A 22,566-nucleotide genomic window follows, 5' to 3' on the forward strand; every position below is an offset into this window, starting at 1 on the left:
TGCGAACAGGCTGAGTGGAGATTTGGGGGGTCTGGGTGCTTTGGGGGATCCTGAAGAGTTGTGGAGTGCCTTCCAGACCACCGTCCTTGATGTTGCCGGTGGATGTCTTGTAACTCACCGTAGGGCAAAGAGGAATTTTGTCTCTCAAGGGACACTGGATACCATTGCCCAGAGTCACAGGGCCAGGCTGAATGACAGAGCTGAGCTGTTCAGGGAGCTGAGGCATAAAACTGTATCTGCACTAAGGGTGGACAAGGAGGCCTATGTGCGAGGAATCTGTGCGGGGGTAGAGCATCACCTGTGGTGAAGTGATTCTCGTCCTGCTTACAGGGGAATTTGCGCATTGCGTTCGTACAAGCCCATCCCTCGGTGTACTGCAGTAAGAATGTAGGGTGGTTGGCTCTTAACAGAGGAGTCCGAAATGAAGGCCCGCTGGGCCAGTTACTTTGAGCGGTTGTACCAGGCTGATCCACCAGCTGTCAAGTTGGACGTCAGGGGTGTTACAATGCCTACTGCTGACCCTCCAATCAACTGTGGTCCACCTTTGTTTGTGGAAACACGGGCTGCGGTGAACTGGTTGAAATGGGGTAAAGCTCCTGGGATCTGTGGCATCCATGCTGAACTTCTCAAGGCTGGCGGAAATGCTGCACTCGTGTCGTTGCATGCAGTTCTGTGCTCTGCCTGGAACACAGGCATCATCCCAACTGATTGGAAGAGGGGCCTTGTTGTCCCTGTCTGGAAAGGAAAGGGTGATCGCCAAGACTGCAACAACTACCGAGGGGTAACGCTGCTCTAATTGTAGGGCAAGGTCTTTGCTCAAAAAATTCTTGATAGGGTTCATCACCATTTGCTTGAGCACCAGCATCCAGAGCAGTCATGCTTTACACCAAAGAGGTCAACGATTGACCGTATCCTTGCTCTTCGTGTCCTCACTGAACGCAGACGAGAGTTTCGGCAGGGGCTGCTTGCAGCCTATGTTGATCTCTGTAAAGTGTTCGATTCAGTGAATCGGGATGCCCTCTGGAGGATACTTGGTCTTCATGGGGGTGCCACCAAACCAGATCGATCTGAGGCCTGAACTACACTCTGGTACTGAGAGTGCTGTGAGATGTGGTGGTTCCATCTCTGACTTATTTCCAGTTGTTACTGGAGTTTGTCGAGGATGTGTACTGGCCCCCACACTTTTCAGCACTTGTATGGACTGGATTCTGGGGAGGATGTCAGAGAGATCAAGCTGTGGTGCATCGCTTGGGAATGTCAAGATCTCTGACCTTGATTTCACAGATGATGCAGTCATCTTTGCGGAGACTCTAGATATCCTTTTGAGGGCCCTCGAGGTGCTGAATGAGGAGTCGGAGCCGCTGGGATTACTGGTTTCTTGAGTCAAAACTAAGGTCCAGGCTTTCGATGACATCTTGGACGCTGCTATCCTGTCTACCTGTTTGTGGTGAGGATGTTGAGGTCGCGGAGAGATTCACTTACCTTGGCAGTGATATTCATCTCTCTGCTGGCTGTGAGCCAGAGGTCAACAGACGTCTGGGTTGGGCCTGGGGAGTCATGGATTCTTTGGATCATGGGGTGTGGTGCTGCCGGTACCTGTACGGGAGGGCAAAAGTCCGAGGCTTCAGGTCCTTGGTGCTTCCAGTCTTTCTCTATGGATGTGAGACTTGAACTCTGGCCAAGGATCTGAGACAGAGACTTAATTCCTTTGGAACCAGGTCTCTTTGGAGAATCCTTGGCTATCGCTGGTCGGACTTTGTGTGCAACGAGCGGTTGCTGAGAGAGACTCAAATTCGATTTGGTACCTGCATAGTCCTTGAGCGCCAGCTGCGACTGTATGGACATGTGGCTCGTTTTCCTAACGCTGATCCTGCTCACCAGATTCTCTCACCAGATGCTCACCAGCCCCGTGAGAGGAGGAGGCCAATGGGCCGACCACGTGCCTTGTGGTTGCAGCATGGTGATCGGCATCTCAAGGAGATGGGGATGGGCCAGACATCTGCCTGGGGGATGGTCAGACGGTGGCCCCTGGAGTACCGGCGGAAAGTGGATGCAGCGATGCGCTGCTCTGGCGCATGCTCCCAGACCTGATCTGACGTGACTCTCCACCCTCAGAGACTTGCAAGTCCTGCAATGATGGGATATTTGACGTGACCCTCCACCATCGGAGACTTGTAAGTTCTGCGATTATGATGGGAAGTTTGACGTGACCCTTCACCCTCGCGTGCATATCACTAAGTATTCATCCACTATCCGCAATCTACTTTGACTCCCTTTATCATTGCTACGATGTGTTTGCATATTTCTGTGCTTCTTGGCCTTGTTTGTTTGCCATGCATTCCATGCATCTTTATTCGTTCGTATCTCGTGACAATCTTGTCTCCTACAAAACACACTTTACTTTTCACATACAGTGTCCATTCAGAATCGCTAACTGCTAACGCCCATTAAGCTTCACCGCATACACCTTGTTTACTCAACTAAAGAAATTCCAGCCCAGCTCGTCAGCTGCATTAACTGACTATCACAGCTTCTAACTTGCTCAAGCTTGTAAGTATTCTCATTGATACAGTATGACCAAAATCATGAGAATGGCACTTCGGATAATTTGCGGTTGCTTATTCGGTGTCCAATTGGGTGTTGTCCTGCTTGGAGTACATATCGCCAACTTTTTGTTTAAGATGTAAAGTTTTTTTTTGGTGGAATGGCCTACCAGGAGTAATCTTGTGCAGTTCCACGTTTTAAGTTTATTCTGGTGCTGTCAATTTTGTCCAGCGCTCCTATCATCAACATTGGCACGATCTATTATTTTTTTTCTTTTCCAATTGGCGTTACAGGCTGACAGGGTGGCCGAGAGGTATGCACAATTGCCTTTGAGTCTTCAAGTCTGGGTCCGAATAGTGACGCAGCTACAAACTGTCATCCTAGTGTTTCACAGGTAGGGTGATTCAACGATGTGTGTGCCGTCCTTCGGATGCACGTTAAACTGGACGACCCGTCTGCTCGAATTAGTTGGTGGACGAGTCTGGTGTTGGCTTAGTGGTTAGGGAGGCGGCTTGGGATCCTAGGGTCCTGAGTTCAAGCCCCGTTGGGCCGCTGAATTAATACACCAGGAGGTTGACTCAGCCTGTCATCCTTCCGAGGTCGGCAAAATGAGTACCAGTGTACTGGTAAGGGGGACACTGCATCAGCGGCATAGCCACGTCCCAACCAATGATGCAACCAGCAGCCACAGGCTGCACTCGATAGATGGAGAGAGAGAGAGTTGGTGGACGTTAAAGATCCTACGGTGTCCTTCACGAAGAGTAGGTGAGCCATCGCCGGCACCATGGCCAAGTTCCAAATTCCTGCCCTGATTTCTTGAGTCGGAGTGGTGACCCGACCAGGATTCTTGCCTAGTAACAGCTTCAGCAGCAGCAATGCTCTGCGTCGGGAATGGTATATCATGACGATGACGCCGATTAGGATGATGATGAAAAACCAGCCAGACAACAAAATTAATAAACAATCCTCATTAAAGGTCATTCTGGAACCTCGATTAAAATGGAGTTTCATTACCTGCTGCGATCCTTTATGAATCACAGGCGACTTTGCCTTGTCCGGAACCATGAACGCCGAAGTTGAGATGGTTCTTCATTGAAGGTACGGGTGTGATGTGTCAATACTTGGCACATATGGACATGAGGAGTGTGTAAATGTTCCAGAACCATCCGACACATTACACTGTTGTGAGCTGAGCTACTGCATTCTTTTTTTTGTAATCCCGTTCAGGTTTTCGTAACGTTTTCACACTGACAAAACTAAGATCCAGGCTTAGATGGTGGACGTTAAGGATCCTACGGTGTCCTTCGCAAAGAGTAGGCGAGCCATCGCCGGCACCATGGCCAAGTTCCAAATTCCTGAGTTTGTGAGTTTTATTCGCAAGTAGGAGTAACTTCCTCTTTCAATCTGAACAACAGTTGAGAAATAATGTGTTTGCAGGGACTTTCTGGATACCACCCATGTATGTACATGTCTGTGTATGCACATTATTGTTGTTCTATTTTTGGATTTAATTTATCATCTGTTTTTATATAATTGGGTACGTATCCCTTTTCCCAAACAAGTTCAACACAGGGCCGGATTTAGGCATGGGCAAGCTGGGCAGTTGCCCAGGGGCCTCCACAACCAGGGGGCCTCCACATATTTCATGAAAAAAAAATTGTAAGGAAAAATGTATTTGTGACTGCCTGAATGGTGGTTGGTAGTTAGTGGAACAGATACAAGATATTCATCAATAACAGATATAAGATATTCAAATTATCTCATTCTCTATTTTATATAGAAGTTCAGATTCTTTGTTCTTAAGCCTGGTGTTGGCTTAATGGTTAGGGTGGTGGCTTGGGATCCCAGGGTCCTGAGTTCAAGCCCCGTTGGCTGCTGAATTAACACCAGGGGGTTGACTCAGCCTGTCATCCTTCCGAGGTCGGCGAAATGAGTGCCAGTGTACTGGTCCCGGTGTATGCCCCGGTTAGAATAGGTGTACCATATCCCTGTGTGTCGTACGAAGCGACCAGGGTTGGCGTCAGGAAGGGCATCCGGCCATAAAACATTGCCTCAAGAAAAAGCCAAACCCCTGCACAGCAGGGAAAAATGGCTGTAAAAACGGTCATTTTTTTTTTTTTTAGATTCTTTGTTCTTGAAAAAAAAAATACTTTATGCATGACTGTAAAGATGTCTTGTCACCTTTTTAGTATTCTAAGGTAGGGTGGGCCTCCACTACTGAAGGCTGCCCAGGGGCCACCACGTGTCTAAATCCGGCCCTGGTTCAACACCTGATTTATGATAAACGTAGTGGTCCTAAACTGGAATTTTGAACCAACAGTTCACAACGTAAGTTATATATAGTCTGTTATCAAAGAACAATGTGGAGTGCAAAATAATAATTATTAGATATTAATAGCCTTCAAGACAAAATATTGAATTTGGGGGAAAGAGAGCCAGAAAGCATTTGGTGGCATTGTGGTCTTACTGGAAAGTGTGGGGGTCCGGCTTACCGGAAAGTGGGGGGCATTGTGGTCTTAAAGTAAACTCTTGCTTGTCTGAACCTACCATCCCCAAGGCAATATATAAATGAGGAAACGAGCACAAGTTCCACCATGTAACACTCAGTCAGATTGCAACGTTAGCTACCGAGAAGCCAGGAGGCAATAATAATAATAATAATAATAAGAGTGTGCACATTTCAAGCTTCTGGAATGCTTTTAAAAAGCCATTTGTCATTCGAGTTCCAGGCAGCAGTGGCCCAGAAACGTGTTTGCAATTCGATAATAGATGATGCAGAGATAATAAGGAAAGCAGCAGGTTGATGCATCTGCCTCGCATGCATCAGGGAACGTTCGAGATGTATGCCAGATCCTGACTTTCAGACCTCGACTACTAGGATGGTCTTCGGCGCATATTCCTCACCGACTGCGTTTATTGCTTGATTTGCTAAACGAACGAAACCTCGATGTTGTCGTCAATGTAAAAGGGGAACGTTTATCGGCGAGAACGCTGCGGTTTAACAAAATGCTCCGACGTTGTTCCATTAACGTTGTGTCCGCCTCGAACCTCTGAACCGCTGCAAGGATGAGGAGTAGCGCGAGTGGGCCAACCGGGTGACGGGTCCGGCTATTGGGAAATAGAGGGAAGAGGTTATGGGAGAGTGGGAGCAACTGGAACACAAAATGGGTTAAAGAGAGAGAGACTGGCAGGTCAAGGTGTGCAAAACAAGTTGTGGTGTTTGGGTACCGGCTCGTGCCAGATCCAGGATGGACAAGGTGCGGGTAGTTAACAGAGGTGTGTGGCGTCAAGAGTTGCAGGCAATGGGAGAAATCCGAAGGTAAGGTACAGGTACAGGTACAGGTACAGGTACAGGTACAGGTAGTAACATAACAGCAGTATAGGAACTGACGTGAGAGGTGAAGGTGGGGAAGGGCGAGAAGCAATTCAGCTCGGTTCAGAGAGTGATGCGAAAGTGAGAGGCGCATGTTGCATGAGGTGCAGGTCATCGTGAGATGAGCAGGACGGCAATGGTCGGGGGACGAGTGGGACCCGGTGAAGGTGCAGGCCAGCAGAAGGCAGTGCTGTAGGAGGACACGGGGTGTAAGAGTGTGTGTAGTGCGGCCCCACCCTGTCCATCCATTTTAACTCCGCCTCCGTTTCCCATCCCAAACTCTGTGGCTTTTACTTGGCTCTTCGTGCTGTGAGACAAGGATTTGCCATGAAACGTGCGTCTGATATTTTGTCTTGTTTTGGGGAGGCTTTGTGTGCAAATCGGTGCTTGTTGGGTAAAGAGTGTATCACACTCATGGAGTGGTCATTTTTGTGAGAGGGAAGTTGTTTGACGAGGAAGGTGTTTTGTGCTTGGTGGTAATAATTATAAAGAATTAAATGACCATTTTCAAGGTGTTCTTCCCCCACAGGTGTCGAGATGTTCAAGGAGTCCGTCCTGGCCGCGTTTGCTTTGTCCTTCATCGTTTCTGGTAATAATAACACTTGGGATTTCTCTCCTCATCGTGTTGTCCTCTTTTATTTCAAGCGATGACATTCTTTCTTCACTGTGGTGGTTATATTAATGATGGACGATTAAAAACGGGATCGTTAGTGTTTTATTATCACACTGTGAGATGTTGTATGTTAAACATGGTGTTTGTAATATACGAGTGAGAATTTCGAAGTGAATTGGTGGAGGATTTTGAAGATATTTAGGACATGTGAGAGAAAATACGTACATTTTGTCGAACATTCCGATTTATGAACAATAATTATATCGGTGTTCTTGACGCGATATTTTGTGGGTGTGTCTGGCTATCTGGGTGACGAGTCCGGATAACCGGGTGACTGGTCGGGGTAACCAGTTGACAGGTCGTGATAACTGGTTGACGGGTGCGGCTAACCGGGTGATGGGTCGGGATAACCAGTTGACAGGTCGGGATAACTGGGTGACGGGTCCGGCTGACCGGTTGACGGGTCGGGATATCCGGGTGACGGGTCAGGATAACCGCATGATGGGTCGAGGTACCCTGGTGACGGGTCCGGCTAACCGGGTGAGGGGTCCAGTAATACACTAAGTGGATTATTAAGTGCACTCTTAATTCTGTTTTATCCATTTAAACATTTCTCTATTTCAGGTCAACAATATAAAGTGCTTTATTCGTTATGTACACATTGTTGCAGTTTGTGTTATCCATTCTGAATTCTAATATTGCATGTATGAGATCATGGCCGGAATATTAAGGTACCTTTAGACAACATGACCCTGCAGAAGACTAATTCAAAGCAAGGTGCTGAGATTGACAAAGATATCCCTGGATCGAGTTCATGTATCCAGCACCTAAACACACTCTCCAGAGGAGTGACATCCTGATTACATTTGTTTTATGTCTATAAATATCACCATGAGACGCCTGGGCCCTTTTGGCCAAGTTTAAACAGCCATCTGCAGTTGTTGCTAGTCATTCATCCAAAATAGTCAAACGTGTCATAAAACAAATTCATAGTTTGGCTCAACCGACTCCGTTGATTACAATCTTTCAGTTTTTTTTTAACACTAAAGTTTCTTTTTCTCTGCCCAGATTATCCCCGCATGGAATGACGTATTACTTTCGTCATTGCAATTTAAATTTTTGAGAAAGGGGAATTTATAGCAACAAAACACAGGCAGAGCAATGATCAATAAATTCCTTAACGCACCAAGATGGCACGATGAGAGCATGAAACGCTGATTCTAGGCTGGTTTCTGGTCGCACCACATCAGTCTGCACTTCCATCTTCACTCTGCGCCAAACGCACCATCACCGACGACGCTCACCCTATTGTCAACTCTCTGACCCTTCTGTTAACTCTCACCCCATGTCTTCCGCTGACCTTTATATTGTCACACCTGAACCTCCTGCCGCTCGACTCTCACTTTCTCCCCTGACCCTACTGTCACCCATTCTGTCTCTGGCCAAAAAGTTTCCTTTGGTGCTGGAACCAACTTGTGGGTCTTTTCCAAATCCTCAAGGCGGGTGCACCTCCCTAACAAGTTGTCACTCTTCTCCCCGGCAGAGTGCATATATCGGTCATGGCCCTGCAAAGCAATTTACATAGTTTATTTGCTGGACCATTTGTTGATGCCTTTGGTCACACTCAGCCTTGCTCACTACCATTTCAGCCTGGGCACTTGCATTTTATTTATTTTGATATTTTGACATGCTCAGACTTCTTCTACATGCTAACTCAACCTGGTTGGCCTTCAGATCAGCCTTAAGCTTAGCCTGGCTTGTTCATACGTCAGTGTTTACATGAACCAGGGCAGTCATCAGTTTAACTTGGAAGCTGTCACTCAGCTTCCCATTTTGCTCCTATTTGATGTAAACTAGAATGGAGGAAATACGTGCGATAAGCCTTAGATTATGTAATCTTCGCAATATTTCCTTGTAAATGTTGATGTAATTTCCTTGTAATTTAATAAAGGATAGCATACTCTCTATGTATCCATAAAGGATAGTATTTACTGTGGATTAATAAAGGATAGCACACCTTTAATGATTCAATAAAGGGTAATGTAAGAGCTGTTCGGAATTATTAAATATGGAGGTAAGAAGTTGATCGTGAGGAGTTGAGGTGAATGTTGGAGCAGTAATGTATAAGTGAAGAGAAGTAGATGAAGAGCTCGAAGTTGATGTGTGCAAGTGATGACTAAGAAATAAAGAGTTAAAATAAAGCAGTGGAGTTAATTAGACTTTACATTGAGGTGATTTCAGGAGAATTTCAAGGTGGGTCAGAGCTGAAGTGTATGACTATAAAGAACAAGTCTCGTATTGGAATAATATTGAAGAAGAATGATGCAACCAGGTGGAAGGATGTTGAAAAGAGTGAAAGAGGAACGATGAAAGGATGATTTGAGATTTGATAAATCATTGCATTCCAGTATCGTTGCTTAAGCCGAACAACCAGTTTGATGTTACTAAGAGGATAGGAAATGGTGCGGATTGTTTGTAACTCCTGAGGTGCTTCAGACAGTCACCTTTGAGGTTGCAATTCCCTGCTGTCTGCTTTCATTTTTGTAGCAAGAGCAGAACATTTTAAATAAATGAGTTCCCAGGAGACATCCTCATCTCCCAGTGTGAGTGGAGTGCAAAAAGAAAAAATTGTTTCCTAAATTGGAACTCGTCATGTTGCTGTGGAGCCGACAAGTTATTGCTCATGCCTTTTGTGGCATAGGTAGAAAGTCATGCGCAGTTATAAGAGGAAAACAAAAAGTAATTGTTCTTGATGGTAGTAATTTGATTGCATCACAAGTCTTGGTGCAAAATGTGAGGATAACAATTTCAATGGAGTGACGATGGTTCAGGGAAGAGTTGAAGGGAATGGCTGGATAAGCAACCTTCACTATAGCTGGCAGTCACTCAATCATTCAAGCATTTCATCTACTTGTTGGTTCACGAGTCAGTCAGTGTTGGTTCACGAGTCAGTAAGTGACCACTATATTCGTTATGAGTGTGTGTGTGTGTCTGTCTGTCTGTCTGTCCCGAGCATAGCTCCGTGGGTTTTCATCCGTTCTTGATAAAATTAGGATGCGAGGTTTGTATCATGATCTAGTTGTGTTTTCCGGAGAATGGGCATGCTGCGCCCATTATGGGCGGAGCCACGCCCCAAAAACGTGTTTTTAGGGGGTAGCCGATTTCAAGTTACATCTTCTCCGAGGGGGGTTTGTCGAATCTGGCAGGGGTTTCAGTATTTGGTTAGCCCAATGGCACCTGCATAGCCCCATGGAGCTCGATTTTTCATTTTCATCCCAGGGTCAAGGTCACAAGGTCACAAACTTAGAAAATGCCAAAAGAAATCAATAAATTGGAGCATCAAGCTCCTAGGGTTTTCAACTGTTTTGAATGAAAGTTGGTATGCAAGTAGTGCTCTTCGAGTACTACAACTTTCATCATTTACGTTTTTCCCGATTCCTGCCAGTTTGCCCGTGGCGTCCCCTCGAAGGTCAAAAAATAAAAAAGGCGAACCGTGTACATTGCTCATGAACCATCGCCGTCTCCAGACTTGTATGAAAATAAAATCGTTCTAAGTTATCAGAGATGAATCTGACTCTGTCAATGATAAACACCTCTCTAGTATTGTGATTGTGGGTGATCTTCTAAAAATAAACAAAAAACTATCTCAAATTTTCATGTGAAGACGCTCGTTTGTCTTTTTATTCACAATAGAAGGAGTGTTTTAATTGGTATGAAGCTGGCATTTTTTAGATGTTTCATAAATATATAACATAATCCTTTACACCAATAACTAGAGTTCATGAGAAAAAGAACACACGGAAAGAGTCTTTTAAACTCTTCCTTTGTGTTTCCAAGCACAAGCTATATTTCCTACGAGCTGCCATTTTGTATAACTCTCACTGTTCCCCAACACTGAGAGTGCGAGCGGCACATTTGATTGATCAAGATGGCATAAAATGGCGTGATAATTTTGTCCAAGTACTGCTAAACTGGAGGTTTTTGGACGTGACAAGGCAATTTGTGTTCTGCAGTGTACAAGTATATCATCCATTTGAAATGAAATAAAGGTTTTAAAGGCTACAGAATAAAAACTTCATTGAAGATTTACCGCCGTTGCTACATCGTCTTTTACATCACCTTATTTAATACGTGAAATAACTTATTCGTGCCTGTTGTTTGTGTCCTTCATGACGTCCCTAAAAACAGGAAGTTTCCTGTTGGAATGATTTTCAGTTTTGTTTGACTGCCAGGCAGGCAGACAAAAACAATTATCTCACTCCTCTCTGCACATGTATAGCTTTTGCCATATTTTCATTCAATATTACTATAGCTGGAAACTTTTAAATAATGAGCTCCTTCTAATCACTAATTCGTGATTTTCTTGAGTTATTTAACTGTTTGCAGAATACAAGTACAATATACTTCATAAAATATATTAAGCTTTCACAAACTACTTAATATCATATTTATTACCCTACACACGCGAAGGGATTAGTGGGGGTAAGCAATCGGTTTGTGTCTGTCCATCTGTCTTTCTGTCATCAATTTATGACCTTCAGTTTATGATCGAGGAACAGCTTATTAAAATTGAATGTTATATTTTGAACATGAATCGGAACACTAATAGGAAGACAACTCTTTCGTTTTCCCCTACATTGGCTCTGAATTCATCCCGATTGCACATGCAAAGAGAGGAGTGAGATAAAAATTTTACTCTGTTTGCCTGATAGACAAAATTGAAAATCATTCCAAACAGGAAACTTACTGTTTTGAAGGACATTATAAAGGACATAAACAACAGGCACGAATAACTAATGGAATGTTAGGGTGATATAATAGACACGATGGACAATGGCAGTAAATTCCGGAATTAATTAATTAATTTATTCGACTTTTTAATTTTATTTGAATTAATTTTTATACTTGAACACTGTAGTACACAAATTGTCTGTCATGCTACTTCCAAGAACCTCCAGTTTTGCAGTAATTTAAATAAAGGTTCAATGGGGGTGGTGTATAAGGGTGGTATTCGGGACTTTCTGGACGACTTCAATAGCACAAGCTTTTGGATTTTTTTTTTAAACAATCGTTAAATTCATTATTTTATTTGAATGAAGTACAATTCAAATATCACTGTGCGAGGTCTCGTGTTCTATGTAGTCTAGTTATCTAGTATTTATTACATATGCACGTAGGATGCACTCGAGTAGTTGCCTGGAGTGTGCAAGTAGGCCCCACTAATATATATTTCAAATATATATATATATATATATATATATATATATATATATATATATATATATATATATAATATGTATATATACACATATAGTTGCGGACCTGGGGTCAGGGGCGAGCTCCCTCGGGTTCCCACCAGACTCTTCGAAATTGCAGGCCTTCGCACACGGATAACTCCGTGACGTGGCGGGTCACTAATTGACTGTGAACGCCAATAACTCAACCACGTGACTGAGGTTCCTCCGTGTGCTGGATACTGGTTACCTAATAGTCATGTGATCTAATTACCGGGGGACACACGCTGGGTACTGGATCAGATGCAGCCAAGCGTAACTGCTAAGGACGTACCGGCTAGAAAACAGATCGTTGGGGGATAACGTCCCGGCTATGCTAGGATACGGACCATGCTGGACCAATGAAAGAAAAGATGAAAATGAGCTGGGAACATTTTTATACAAAGCATTTATTTACAATCAAGCGAGGAAAGGTATGTGGCACAGTGAATGGGGTTTATTATTATGTACAGCAGGAATAGCAAGGAATTTGTGGAGAGTGACAAAAGCCAAGCAGTTTACAAAAGCAGACGCAGAGCAGACTTATCCCATTATATCTTCTACAATGTTAACTTATGCTACGACAGGCGCCATCACATGCACACGCACGCACGCGCGCGCGCACGCACGCACGCACGCACGCACGCACGCACGCACGCACACACACACACACACTGAAAATTAGATAGCCAGAAGGAAGGAAAGCAGATGAGGACTAACGGCCTCGCAATACCTGGCGTGGTCGGCCGACCGTGCAACCCAGTATGCTTTGGGGGATGCTCCGCTTGAGTGATGCCACCTTAAGAGTCAGCGCGTTATCTCCTGCTTAATCACTTTGCTGGGGCTCGTGGAAATGTGTGCTCCACACTGGTTAGGAAGAACGTCTGTCGCACACTAACCTCAAGATTTTCAAAGCAATTACCCATCTTTCTTCTTTAGAAAGAAGGACAAAGTGTAGATGGAGGGGCAGTGAAGAGAGGGCGGAGCAGAGAGGTGAAGGAGAGGGCGAGGCAGGCAGGCGGAGAAGTGGGTGAGCCAGGCAGGCAGACGAAGAGGGGGGGCAAGGCAGGCTGGCCGACGAAGAACAGACAGATATATATATATATATATATATATATATATATATATATATATATATATATATATATATATATATATATATATATATATATATATATATATGGCTTCGCGATCTGCCTTTTATAAGTCCCGGGCGAAGGGTGGGGTGACGAACGAAAGCGACTCGCCGTCACCCAAATCGTGTTCCCCCATTGGGTCCCAGCCCCACCCTGCCAGGCTCCTGTGGCCGGAAGCAGTCTCATTCGCACATCCGGCGTGACACGCCCAGAGCCTCACATCACCCCGTAACCCCACCGTGACCCCCGTCTCTCCTGCCCGTCCTGCCATGTTCTGGTGACTGGACAAGGGTCGTGTCGGTCCCGCATTCCCATTCGGGGAATCCCTGGTGAGTTGCGGTTGGTGCTGTTTACGTGCTTGACCCGTCCCCACACCACCCAGCCTGAGCGCCAGGGCCGTGCAGCACGTCTCTCCTTGGTGGCGAACTGTATCGATGCGGAGGTGCAATGAGGCGGATGACCTTACCAGTGTGTGGGAGATGTTGGTAGTCGAGGTGGTGAGCAAAGGTTGAGCAAGGTGAGATGCCGTTGTAAATTGGCACGCAGATTTGAATGAAAGGGCGTGCTTGGCAGCGAGTTTGTTCATGTGGTTCTTTCATAGGTGGCTGCCTGGGTGCTGTGCCTACTTCGATCTGTACCATCGTTAAAAGGAAAGGGTTGGATGGAAATCGGAATTGAAAAGAAGATAGATATACAGTAGACTAGGTGTAAGTCGTCACCATCGGGACCGAGAAAAAAGTGACGACTTAGACGTGTGACGACTTGCGCGTATGCGAACATTCATGACTGTGGGGCGAAGGATGAAGTCGCGCCCTCTCACACGTACGTGTCCAGGCCACGCGCAACAATCTCTAAGCCGGCTATCTACCAAAAGGGAAGCACAATCCTCGGTGCATAGGTGGGGGTTCATTGGTGAGTTGGAAAGTGATCAAGCAAAGATGGAATTCATGAATCAGTTTATCAAAAGTAAAGATAATGCACAACTGTATGACAACTCATATACCATCGGTGATGGTATATCACCATCGACAAATGTGGAATGAATTGCTGTTGGAATTCATTCATTGGCATGAATGTAGAATGAGTTTTCATTTGGAATGAAAACTCATATACCATCGACAAATTACATGACACACAGTCATCGTGGTGATGGCTACCACTCAATGCCTATGTGTAAGTGATTGCGGTGATGTACAAAACAAGCCAATATAAAACCATGATCGGACTTCACCACGAAGCTTGATCGATCCTTTACTCCTTCGCCAGACTGCATTGCGCAGCCTGCCTAACTCTTCAGATGCATGTGGGACAGCGCGCTGACTGAGCTGAACGCAGTGCAGTTATAAATAGCCTTTCACTGGCGGTGTACACCAATGAGCGAGCATCACAATTCCATGAAATCTGGCTTCTCACGAGGCAGCAGTTCCGTGTGACGAGTTAGGCGTGGTAATTTACTTGAGTTTCCATTACGCGGGAACGGACATCTGACGACTTAGACGAAGTGACTACTTAGAGATGACGACTTACAGAGGGATGACCCTTTATTCAAAGGGATTTAACATTAGATAAATTCGGGACTTTTTGACGCTGCCGACTTAGGTGAAGTGACGAGTTACACGCTGCCGACTTACGCCAAGTCTACTGTAATTGTTAGACCGAGCTGTTAGACCCACGCAACACACTTAGTCCCGCTAACCTATTAGACATGAGGGGAAGGTCTGACCGCACGAATACTAATGAAATAACTGCCTGGGGATCACTGTACATTGGATGCCATTGCCTTAGAGGCATGTGGTTTTGCAGAACCACAACTATATATACAGGGTGTCCCTAAAAAAATGACATTATTTGAAACGTGAATATCTCAGTAACTACATGTCCCAGGCAACCAAAAGTAAATAGGCTTCATGTTGAACAATAAAATACTATTTATCAAAATTCGAACAAGAGATGTAGATTTTATAACTGTTTTCTCAAAACTTCACAAATGTTCAATATGCGCACCGCCTGTGACACGACACACATCAAGTCGGTGGTCCAGCTCCTGCCAAACATGCTGTAGCATGTCTTGCGTAACATTCTCCAGCGCCTCAGTGATTCTCTGCTTAAGTTCCTCTAGGCTTGTAGGAAGAGGGGGGATATAGACCAGTCCTTTCACATCGCCCCATAGAAAAAAATCACAAGGTGTCAAGTCAGGTGAACGTGGAGGCCATTTCAACAGCACATTGTCATTATCACTGGCATGCCCAATCCATCTTCCTGGTAGATTCTCATTGAGATAAGTCTGCACAGTCAGCTTCCGGTGAGGTGGAGCCCCATCCTGTTGAAAAATGAAGTGTTCATGCTCATTAGCAATGAGCTCATCAAATAACCAGTTCTGAAGCATTTGCAGATAAACGTCGCCGGTCACGTTTCCCTCAAAGAAAAACGGTCCATAAAGACGATTCTTGGAGATTGTGCAGAACACATTCACTTTCGGCGAGTCCCTCATATGCTCAACTGTGGCATGGGGATTTTCTTTCCCCCAAATGCGAACATTATGCTTGTTGACTTTGCCACTCGTATGAAATGTAGCCTCATCACTAAAAACAAGACGCTTTTCGAACTCCTCATCTTCAAGTTTCTCTTGCATAGCGACACAGAATTGCTTGCGCCTTTCCCTGTCATCCGTGTTTAAGGCTTGAACGAGCTGTAGCTTATAGGGTGTCATTCGCAAGCGTTTCCTTCCTACATGTCAAAGTGTCGTACGAGGAATCTGGGTTTCCATAGATGCTCTTCTTACAGACTTTCTGGGGCTTCGCACAAATGTTTCCCGAACCTGATTGACGATATCTTCCGGTACTGGTGGTCATCCAGATCCCTTTGCCCTGCACAGACAGCCTTCCTCTTTGAATTTTTTTGTGCCATGTCCAAATCTGTTTTCCAGTTGGTGCATTTTTCTTGAATTTTCTCGAAAATGCACGCTGCACACTGCACACTCTTGTTTGTCTGTGTTCGAGCATATTCCAACACACAAAATGCCTTTTCATTTCTAGTGAACATCATTCTTTACCCTGAAAAAAAAGGAAAAAATTAAACATTCAACTAATAGTTTTTATTGTTAAAATTTGAGTGAGAATTAGCTATGTTATTAGACGATGAAATGATGTCATTTTTTTAGGGACACCCTGTATATGTATATATATATATATATATATATATATATATATATATATATACATACATACATACATACATACATATATATTGTATAAGATTGGGGCGGTTGGAATTACACATTTTTTAAAGAAGAAGAAGACTTCCAACCAAAAGTAAAAACTAGATCGACTCCGCTAATTTGAACAAAAAAGCGAGAGCAGACCCGGTCTCAGGCGATGTTTCACCAGCTTCACAGCAGGCTTCCTCAGGCACAATAGACCCGAGCCTTGGCACATGTCTCGTTTTTATTTCAATATGACCGCTAGTTTCCGGTCACATGCTGGTGCTCGAGGTCAAATGGAGGAGTCAAATGGACCAGGTCAGCTCTTGCTTTTTTGCTCAAATTAGCGGAGTCGATCTAGTTTTTACTTTTGGTTGGAAGCGCCTTCTTCTGAAAAACAAAAGAAAAAAAACATCTTGTTACGGATCTGGAAACCATCTGCATTCAAACATACAGATGTCCCAAGAGTCAGTTATTCCGTTAAGTACATGTGAGACAGGTCCCTTCCTTTTGCCTAGTGGGAGAATCAAAGGTGTGCGTTGCGATGTCCTTTTAGGTAGTTTATTACATCTAACTACCATCCAATAAACCATCCAACGAACCCTCCAACGATCATCCAACAGACCAAATCAACAACCAACCACGGTACCTTCCCGCGCTTGCAACCCTCGCCTCGCTGGCCACAGCATAAGGGGAAAAAACGTCCAGTGGAGGAGGCGGACCTCGCCGGTGCCTGGCAGAGGCCCTGCCCAGAAAAGGGCGGACCCATGGGAGCCCAGTGTAATCAGGGCGGACGGTGACATCTTGTTTCACCGAGCCCCCGCCCCGTTCGGGGAGGTCCATAAAAAGATGACACCATCCTCAGTGCAAGAGGAGTTCTGTGGAGAGGAGTCTCAAGAGTGAGAGTTTTTTTTGGAGGAGTTGAGTTGGTTGGTGTGCATCGTGCGGTTTGAGCTGGAGTTCTGCATTTGGCTGGTGTTCGTTGGCGTTTTCCTGGGTCCCATCCGCGACCCTGATCTCCGCTCAGGTCCTTCCATGGGCATGAGTCCCACGCGTGACTGTGGGCTAAACCGCACGACCATTAGCAGGGTGCCACACCACGGAGCACCCCCTCCCTTCAACGTGCAGGTACCCAAGCGAACTGCGACCCCCAGCTCGTCTCTCCATCTCTGGCAGCAGGGTCTTTTAATAAACCATCTGAGTGTGCGTCTGAGTGTATGGGCCCGTCTTGTAAGTAGAAACTGTATAAGTGTTCTTGAACATTGTAAATTCACACCAGTATGTTCCGCGATAAGTCTTGCTCTGTGTCTTCTTTATTTATCTATAATTCCAGCAATGTGTGTGTGTGTGTGTGTGTGTGTGTGTGTGTGTGTGTGTGTGTGTGTGTGTGTGTGTGTGTGTGTGTGTGTGTGTGTGTGTGTGTGTGTGTGTGTGTGTGTGTGTGACCGCTGTTTCTCGACAACCACTGGTCCGATCTAATTGAAACTTGCCAGGTATATTGCTGGGGCCCTGTGGATGTGCCTTTTCAAGGTTTGATATTAATCGGACAAGTGCTTCCCAAGTTATGGCCATTTATTTACCAACCAATGACAAGACACGTTGCTGCGTGGGCGTGGCTGATGGGGAAGAGAACCTCAGCCGCGTTCCCCATTACGGGTTACAACGTACGAACTTCCGGAAAGTGATGACCGTGTATTCTAATAATTTCTCGATTTCTTATGCGCATTTATAGATAAACACAATGCCCCAATCTAGTCGTCGTTTACGAGAGTGAAGGAAAGGCCTGTGTGGTTGTTTTAAAGTTTTTTTATTTTTATTTTTATGTTTTTTCTCTTCTCTCTTTGTGTTTTTCCTTGCGATGACATTGCAAAAAGGCAAAATACGTTGGTGCTTCGTGAATAATTGGCCATTAAAACTAAATTGCGAATAATCGTAACTGCGATATGCGAACTTCCGGGCCATGCACGTACGGGCACGCGAGAGCAAAGGAACGGCCTGTGTGGTTGTTGTTTCTGGCTCGCGGTTTGAAAGTTTTTTATTTATTTTTTTGCACGTACGGCCACGCACGTACGGGCACGTACTAGTTGTAAATAAATTACTGCAGAAATGTTCCCAGTTCGTTTCCGTCCTTTCTATCATTGGTCCAGCATGGTTCAGATCTGAGTTTAGCCGGGTCTTTGTTCCCGTTAATCTGCTCATCCTAGCTGGCACGGCTTTGGCAGTTGTGCTCGACTGCACCCGAACCGGAGTTGGTAGTCGGTAGTTGGAACTCTACCGCAGTCGGTAGAGTGACCTGGTTCGAGCAAGACATGCCGAGAGCGTGGTTCCCCGGTAGACGACACCGCGTAGATAATTAGGTAAATTGGTTCTTGACAAAAAGACCCTACGCTACTTGGTGGAGGTACTGGCATTCCACGGTCGGTTCAGCGACCCGCCGGCTCGCGGAATTATCCGGAGTGACGGCCTACAATTCCGGGGAGTCTGGTGGGAGATGACGTAACCTCTCCCACCTAGTGGTGGTTCTCGCCACCGGACCTCCGGCCCGCAACAATATATGTGTGTGAATAATTGACACCTCCCACACTCCTCGAGCCGAAGAAGCTGCATAAATCAACCCAAGAAGCTTTACACAAAGCTGTTTGAAACCCTTCCCAGAGTTCCTTTGTTGTTTCAAACCCTTACATTGTGTAGGCCTTCTTGGGTTGCTTTATGCAACTTCTTCAGCTAGAGGAGTGTGGGAGGTGTCAATTAGTTATATAATCCGAGCCACCTGGGTTTAGTTGATTAGGTGAGAGCTGATTGGCTATTCCCTCAATTCACATGTGAGAGATGTGGGTGGGTCTTTCTTTATCACTTATATATTGACTGTTTTGATGTTTGTGATACATGATTGGGAACCTCATTGGTAAGCATTGCTGTCTGCGCTGTCACTGTTGATTCGACAATAAGTGATGAAATCAGTCTGGCAGCTGAGGGGGTATGTAGCATTGGGATTCTCATGTGTGTACTGTGTGTGAACGTCTTTATAGTTGTGGAGGAACTCTGGGAAGGGTTTGAAACAGCAAAGGGCCTACCTTGGGTAGCCTTTCATGGCTTTGTAGCTACCTGGGTTTAGTTGATTAGGTGAGAGCTGATTGGCTATTCCCTTCATTCACAGGTCAGAGATGTGAGTGGGTCTTTATATAAATATACACACATTCATACAGTGCCTTTAGAAAGTCTACACTGCCTGAAATTAAATTTCATCAAACCAGACTTTTTGCACCTTAATTTACACATCGTAACTCACAACTTCCAAGTGAAAAACAAATTCTACAAATTTCAGAAAATTAATTAAAAATACAAAACTGCAATATCTTGGTTGGATTAGTGTCCACCCCCCATTTATAATAGCAATTATAAGTTAGCTCAGGTGTAACCAGTCACCTTCAAAATCACACACCGAGTTAATTGGCCTCCACCTGTGTTAAATTGTAGTGATTCTGACTATTTCAGAATAAAATCAGTTGTTCCTGTAGGTTTCCTCTGTTGGGAAGTGCATTTCACAGCAAAGACTCAATCATGAGAACCAAGGAGCATTCAAAAGACCTCTGAGATAAAGTTGTGGAAAGGCACAGATCAGGGGATGGGTATAAAAATATTTCAAAGACCTTGAATATTCCTTGGAGCACAGTCAAGACAATCATTAAGAAGTGCAAGGCATATGGTACCACCAAGACCCTGCCTAGATCAGGCCGTCCCTCCAACTGAATGACCAAACAAGGAGGAGACTGATCAGAGAGGCCACCAAAAGGCCAATGACAATTTTGAAAGTGACAGGCCTTTATGGAAAAGATTGGTCACTGTGTGCATGTGCCAACAATATCCCAAGCACTCCATAAGTCTGGCCTGCATGGTAGGGTGGCAAGAAGGAAGCCATTACTCAAAAAAAACCCACCTTGAGTCCCATTTGATGTATGCTAAAAAACACTCTGAAGATTCTGAAGCCATGTGGCAAAAACTTTTGTGGTCTGACTAACCCAGAGATGGAACTTTATGGCCTAAATGCAAAATGTTACATTTGGCATAAACCCAACACAGCACATCACCCAAAGAACACCATCCCTAATGTGAAGCATGGTGGTGGCAGCATCATGTTATGGGGATGTTTCTCATCAGCAGGGATCAGGACACTTGTCAGGATAGAAGGGAAAATGGATGGAGCAAAATACAGAAAAATCCTTGAGGAAAACCTGCTGCCCTCTGCAAGAAAGCTGATATTGGGATGGAAGTTCACCTTTCAGCATGGCAATGACCCGAAGCACACAGCCAAAGCTACACTGGAGTGGCTAAGTAACAAAAAGATAAGTCTCCTTGAGTGGCCCAGTCAGAGCCCTAACCTAAATCAAGTCGAAAATCTGTTGCATGACTTGAAGATTGTTGTCCATCAACGCTCCCCTCGCAACTTGACTGAGCTTGAACAGCTTTGTACAGAAGAATGGGCAAATATTGCCCAATCAAGGTTTGCAAATTTGGTGGAGACCTATCCCAACACTCACATGTGTAATTGCTGTCAAAGGTGCTTCCACTAAGTATTAACTCAGGGTTGTGGAAACTTATCCAACCAAGATATTCCAGTTTTGTATTTTTAATTAATTTTCTGAAATTGTTAGAATTTGTTTTTCACTTGGAAGTTATGGGTTACGATGTGTAAATAGAGGTGGAAAAAGTCTGATTTAATGCAATGTAATACCAGGCCATGCGGCAACAAAAGGTGGACCTTTTGAAGGGGGGGGGTGGGTGTAGACTTTCTTCAGGCACTGTATATACTGTATGTATATATATATATATATGTTTTTGTATATATTTATATACATACATATATATATATATATATATATATATATATATATATATATATATATATATATATATATATATATATATATATATATACATACATACACAAGACGACCCATGAACCCGCTGGGTGCCACTTGTAGCAACGTCTGATAAAAAATTATTTCAAAATAAAAAAAAAGATAGCTCCAGCGAACTATACCGCTGAGGTTGTTTGCTTTGATCAAATGATCCTGAAGAGTAGTTGACTGAATCGGGAATTGATTTTTTAATAATTTTTTTCGTTGCCCGATTTGAACGAAACTTGATATTGCTCCTCAATGTGAAGAAAAAAAACGGTGAAAAGAAAGTCGAAGAAATTATTGTGCGTAATCTTCGAAACACAATTTTATTTATTATTGAACATGGTAGTATTCGATCAAAATGGCGATGTTTATTTTAAGTTTAAAAATAAATCGTTGTTTGTCAATGCTAAATGTTTGAGATTTTAAAATAAATCATTTCAAGAAAAAAAAAAGATAGCTCCAGCGAACTATACCGTTGAGGTTGTTTGCATTGACAAATTCTCCCAAAGAGTACTTGATTGAATCGGGAATTGATTTTTTCATAATTTTTTTCGTTGCCCGATTTGAACGAAACTTGATACTGCACACCGCAGGAGATTGGTGAGTAAGGTGGCACTAAAATTTTTGCGCTATTGTGTACCGTTTTGGCTGTACTTCAGGAAAATACATACATACATACATACATACATACATACAGACATACATACATACATACATACATACATTCAAGATGAGAGTTTTAGTAATATACTGGGCGACCCGTGAACCCGTTGGGTTCCTGATGTGACAGCGGTTGATAAAAAAATCATTAAAAAAAAAAGATAGCTCCAGCAAACTATATCACTGAGGTTGTTTGCATTGATCAAATATTCCTGAAGAGTAGTTGACTGAATTGGGAATTGATTTTTTTAATACTTTTTTTCGTTGCTCGATTTGAATGAAACTTGATATTGCGCGTCAAATAAAAAAAAAAACGGAGAAAAGAAAGTCGAAGAAATTATTGTGCATAATCTTCCAAATGCAATTTTATTTATTAATGAACATGGAAGTATTAGATCAAAATGGCAGTTTATTTTATGCTTAAAAATATATCGTTCTTTGTCTAAATGTTTGAGATTTTAAAATAAATCATTTCAAGAAAAAAAACAAACAAAGCTAGCTCAAGCGAACTATACCGTTGAGGTTGTTTGCATTGACCAAATTCTCCTGAAGAGTACTTGACTGAATCGGGAATTGATTTTTAAATAATTTTTTCGTTGCCAGATTTTAACGAAAATTGATACTGCACACCGCAGAAGAATGGTGAGTCAGGTGGCCCTAAAATTTTTGCGCTATCGTGTACCGTTTTGGCTGTATTTCGGGAACATACATACATATATACAAGATGAGAGTTTTAGTAATATATGGATAGATAGATAGATGTACATCCATCCATCGGGACCATACTCTGTGCAGAGCGTTGGTGCTGCCGAAGCAGTCTCTTTGGCTATTGGGCACAATCATGGACGGATCGCCACTCTGACA

The 22,566-nt window shown here is 44.0% G+C and overlaps 1 protein-coding gene across 4 annotated transcripts in view; it reads left to right on the forward strand.

The window, feature by feature from the left end:
• The first annotated feature begins 2,531 nt into the window (after positions 1 to 2,531).
• Positions 2,532 to 22,566, forward strand: part of LOC147029944 (CD166 antigen-like) — a 143,713-nt gene continuing 123,678 nt past the window's right edge. Inside the window, exons 1-2 of one of the 4 annotated variants that reach the window (XM_085873468.1) lie at positions 2,532 to 2,550; positions 6,447 to 6,506. In XM_085873468.1, the coding sequence (XP_085729594.1) occupies positions 6,455 to 6,506 (52 nt within the window). In that variant the 5' untranslated portion in view covers positions 2,532 to 2,550; positions 6,447 to 6,454. The other 3 variants (XM_085873467.1, XM_085873470.1, XM_085873466.1) reach the window with 3 other exon arrangements.

This window comes from Eptatretus burgeri, chromosome 3, assembly GCF_056783735.1.
Source record: "Eptatretus burgeri isolate ZD-2024b chromosome 3, Ebu_testis_v1, whole genome shotgun sequence".
In the NCBI taxonomy this organism is placed as follows: Eukaryota; Metazoa; Chordata; class Myxini; order Myxiniformes; family Myxinidae; genus Eptatretus; species Eptatretus burgeri.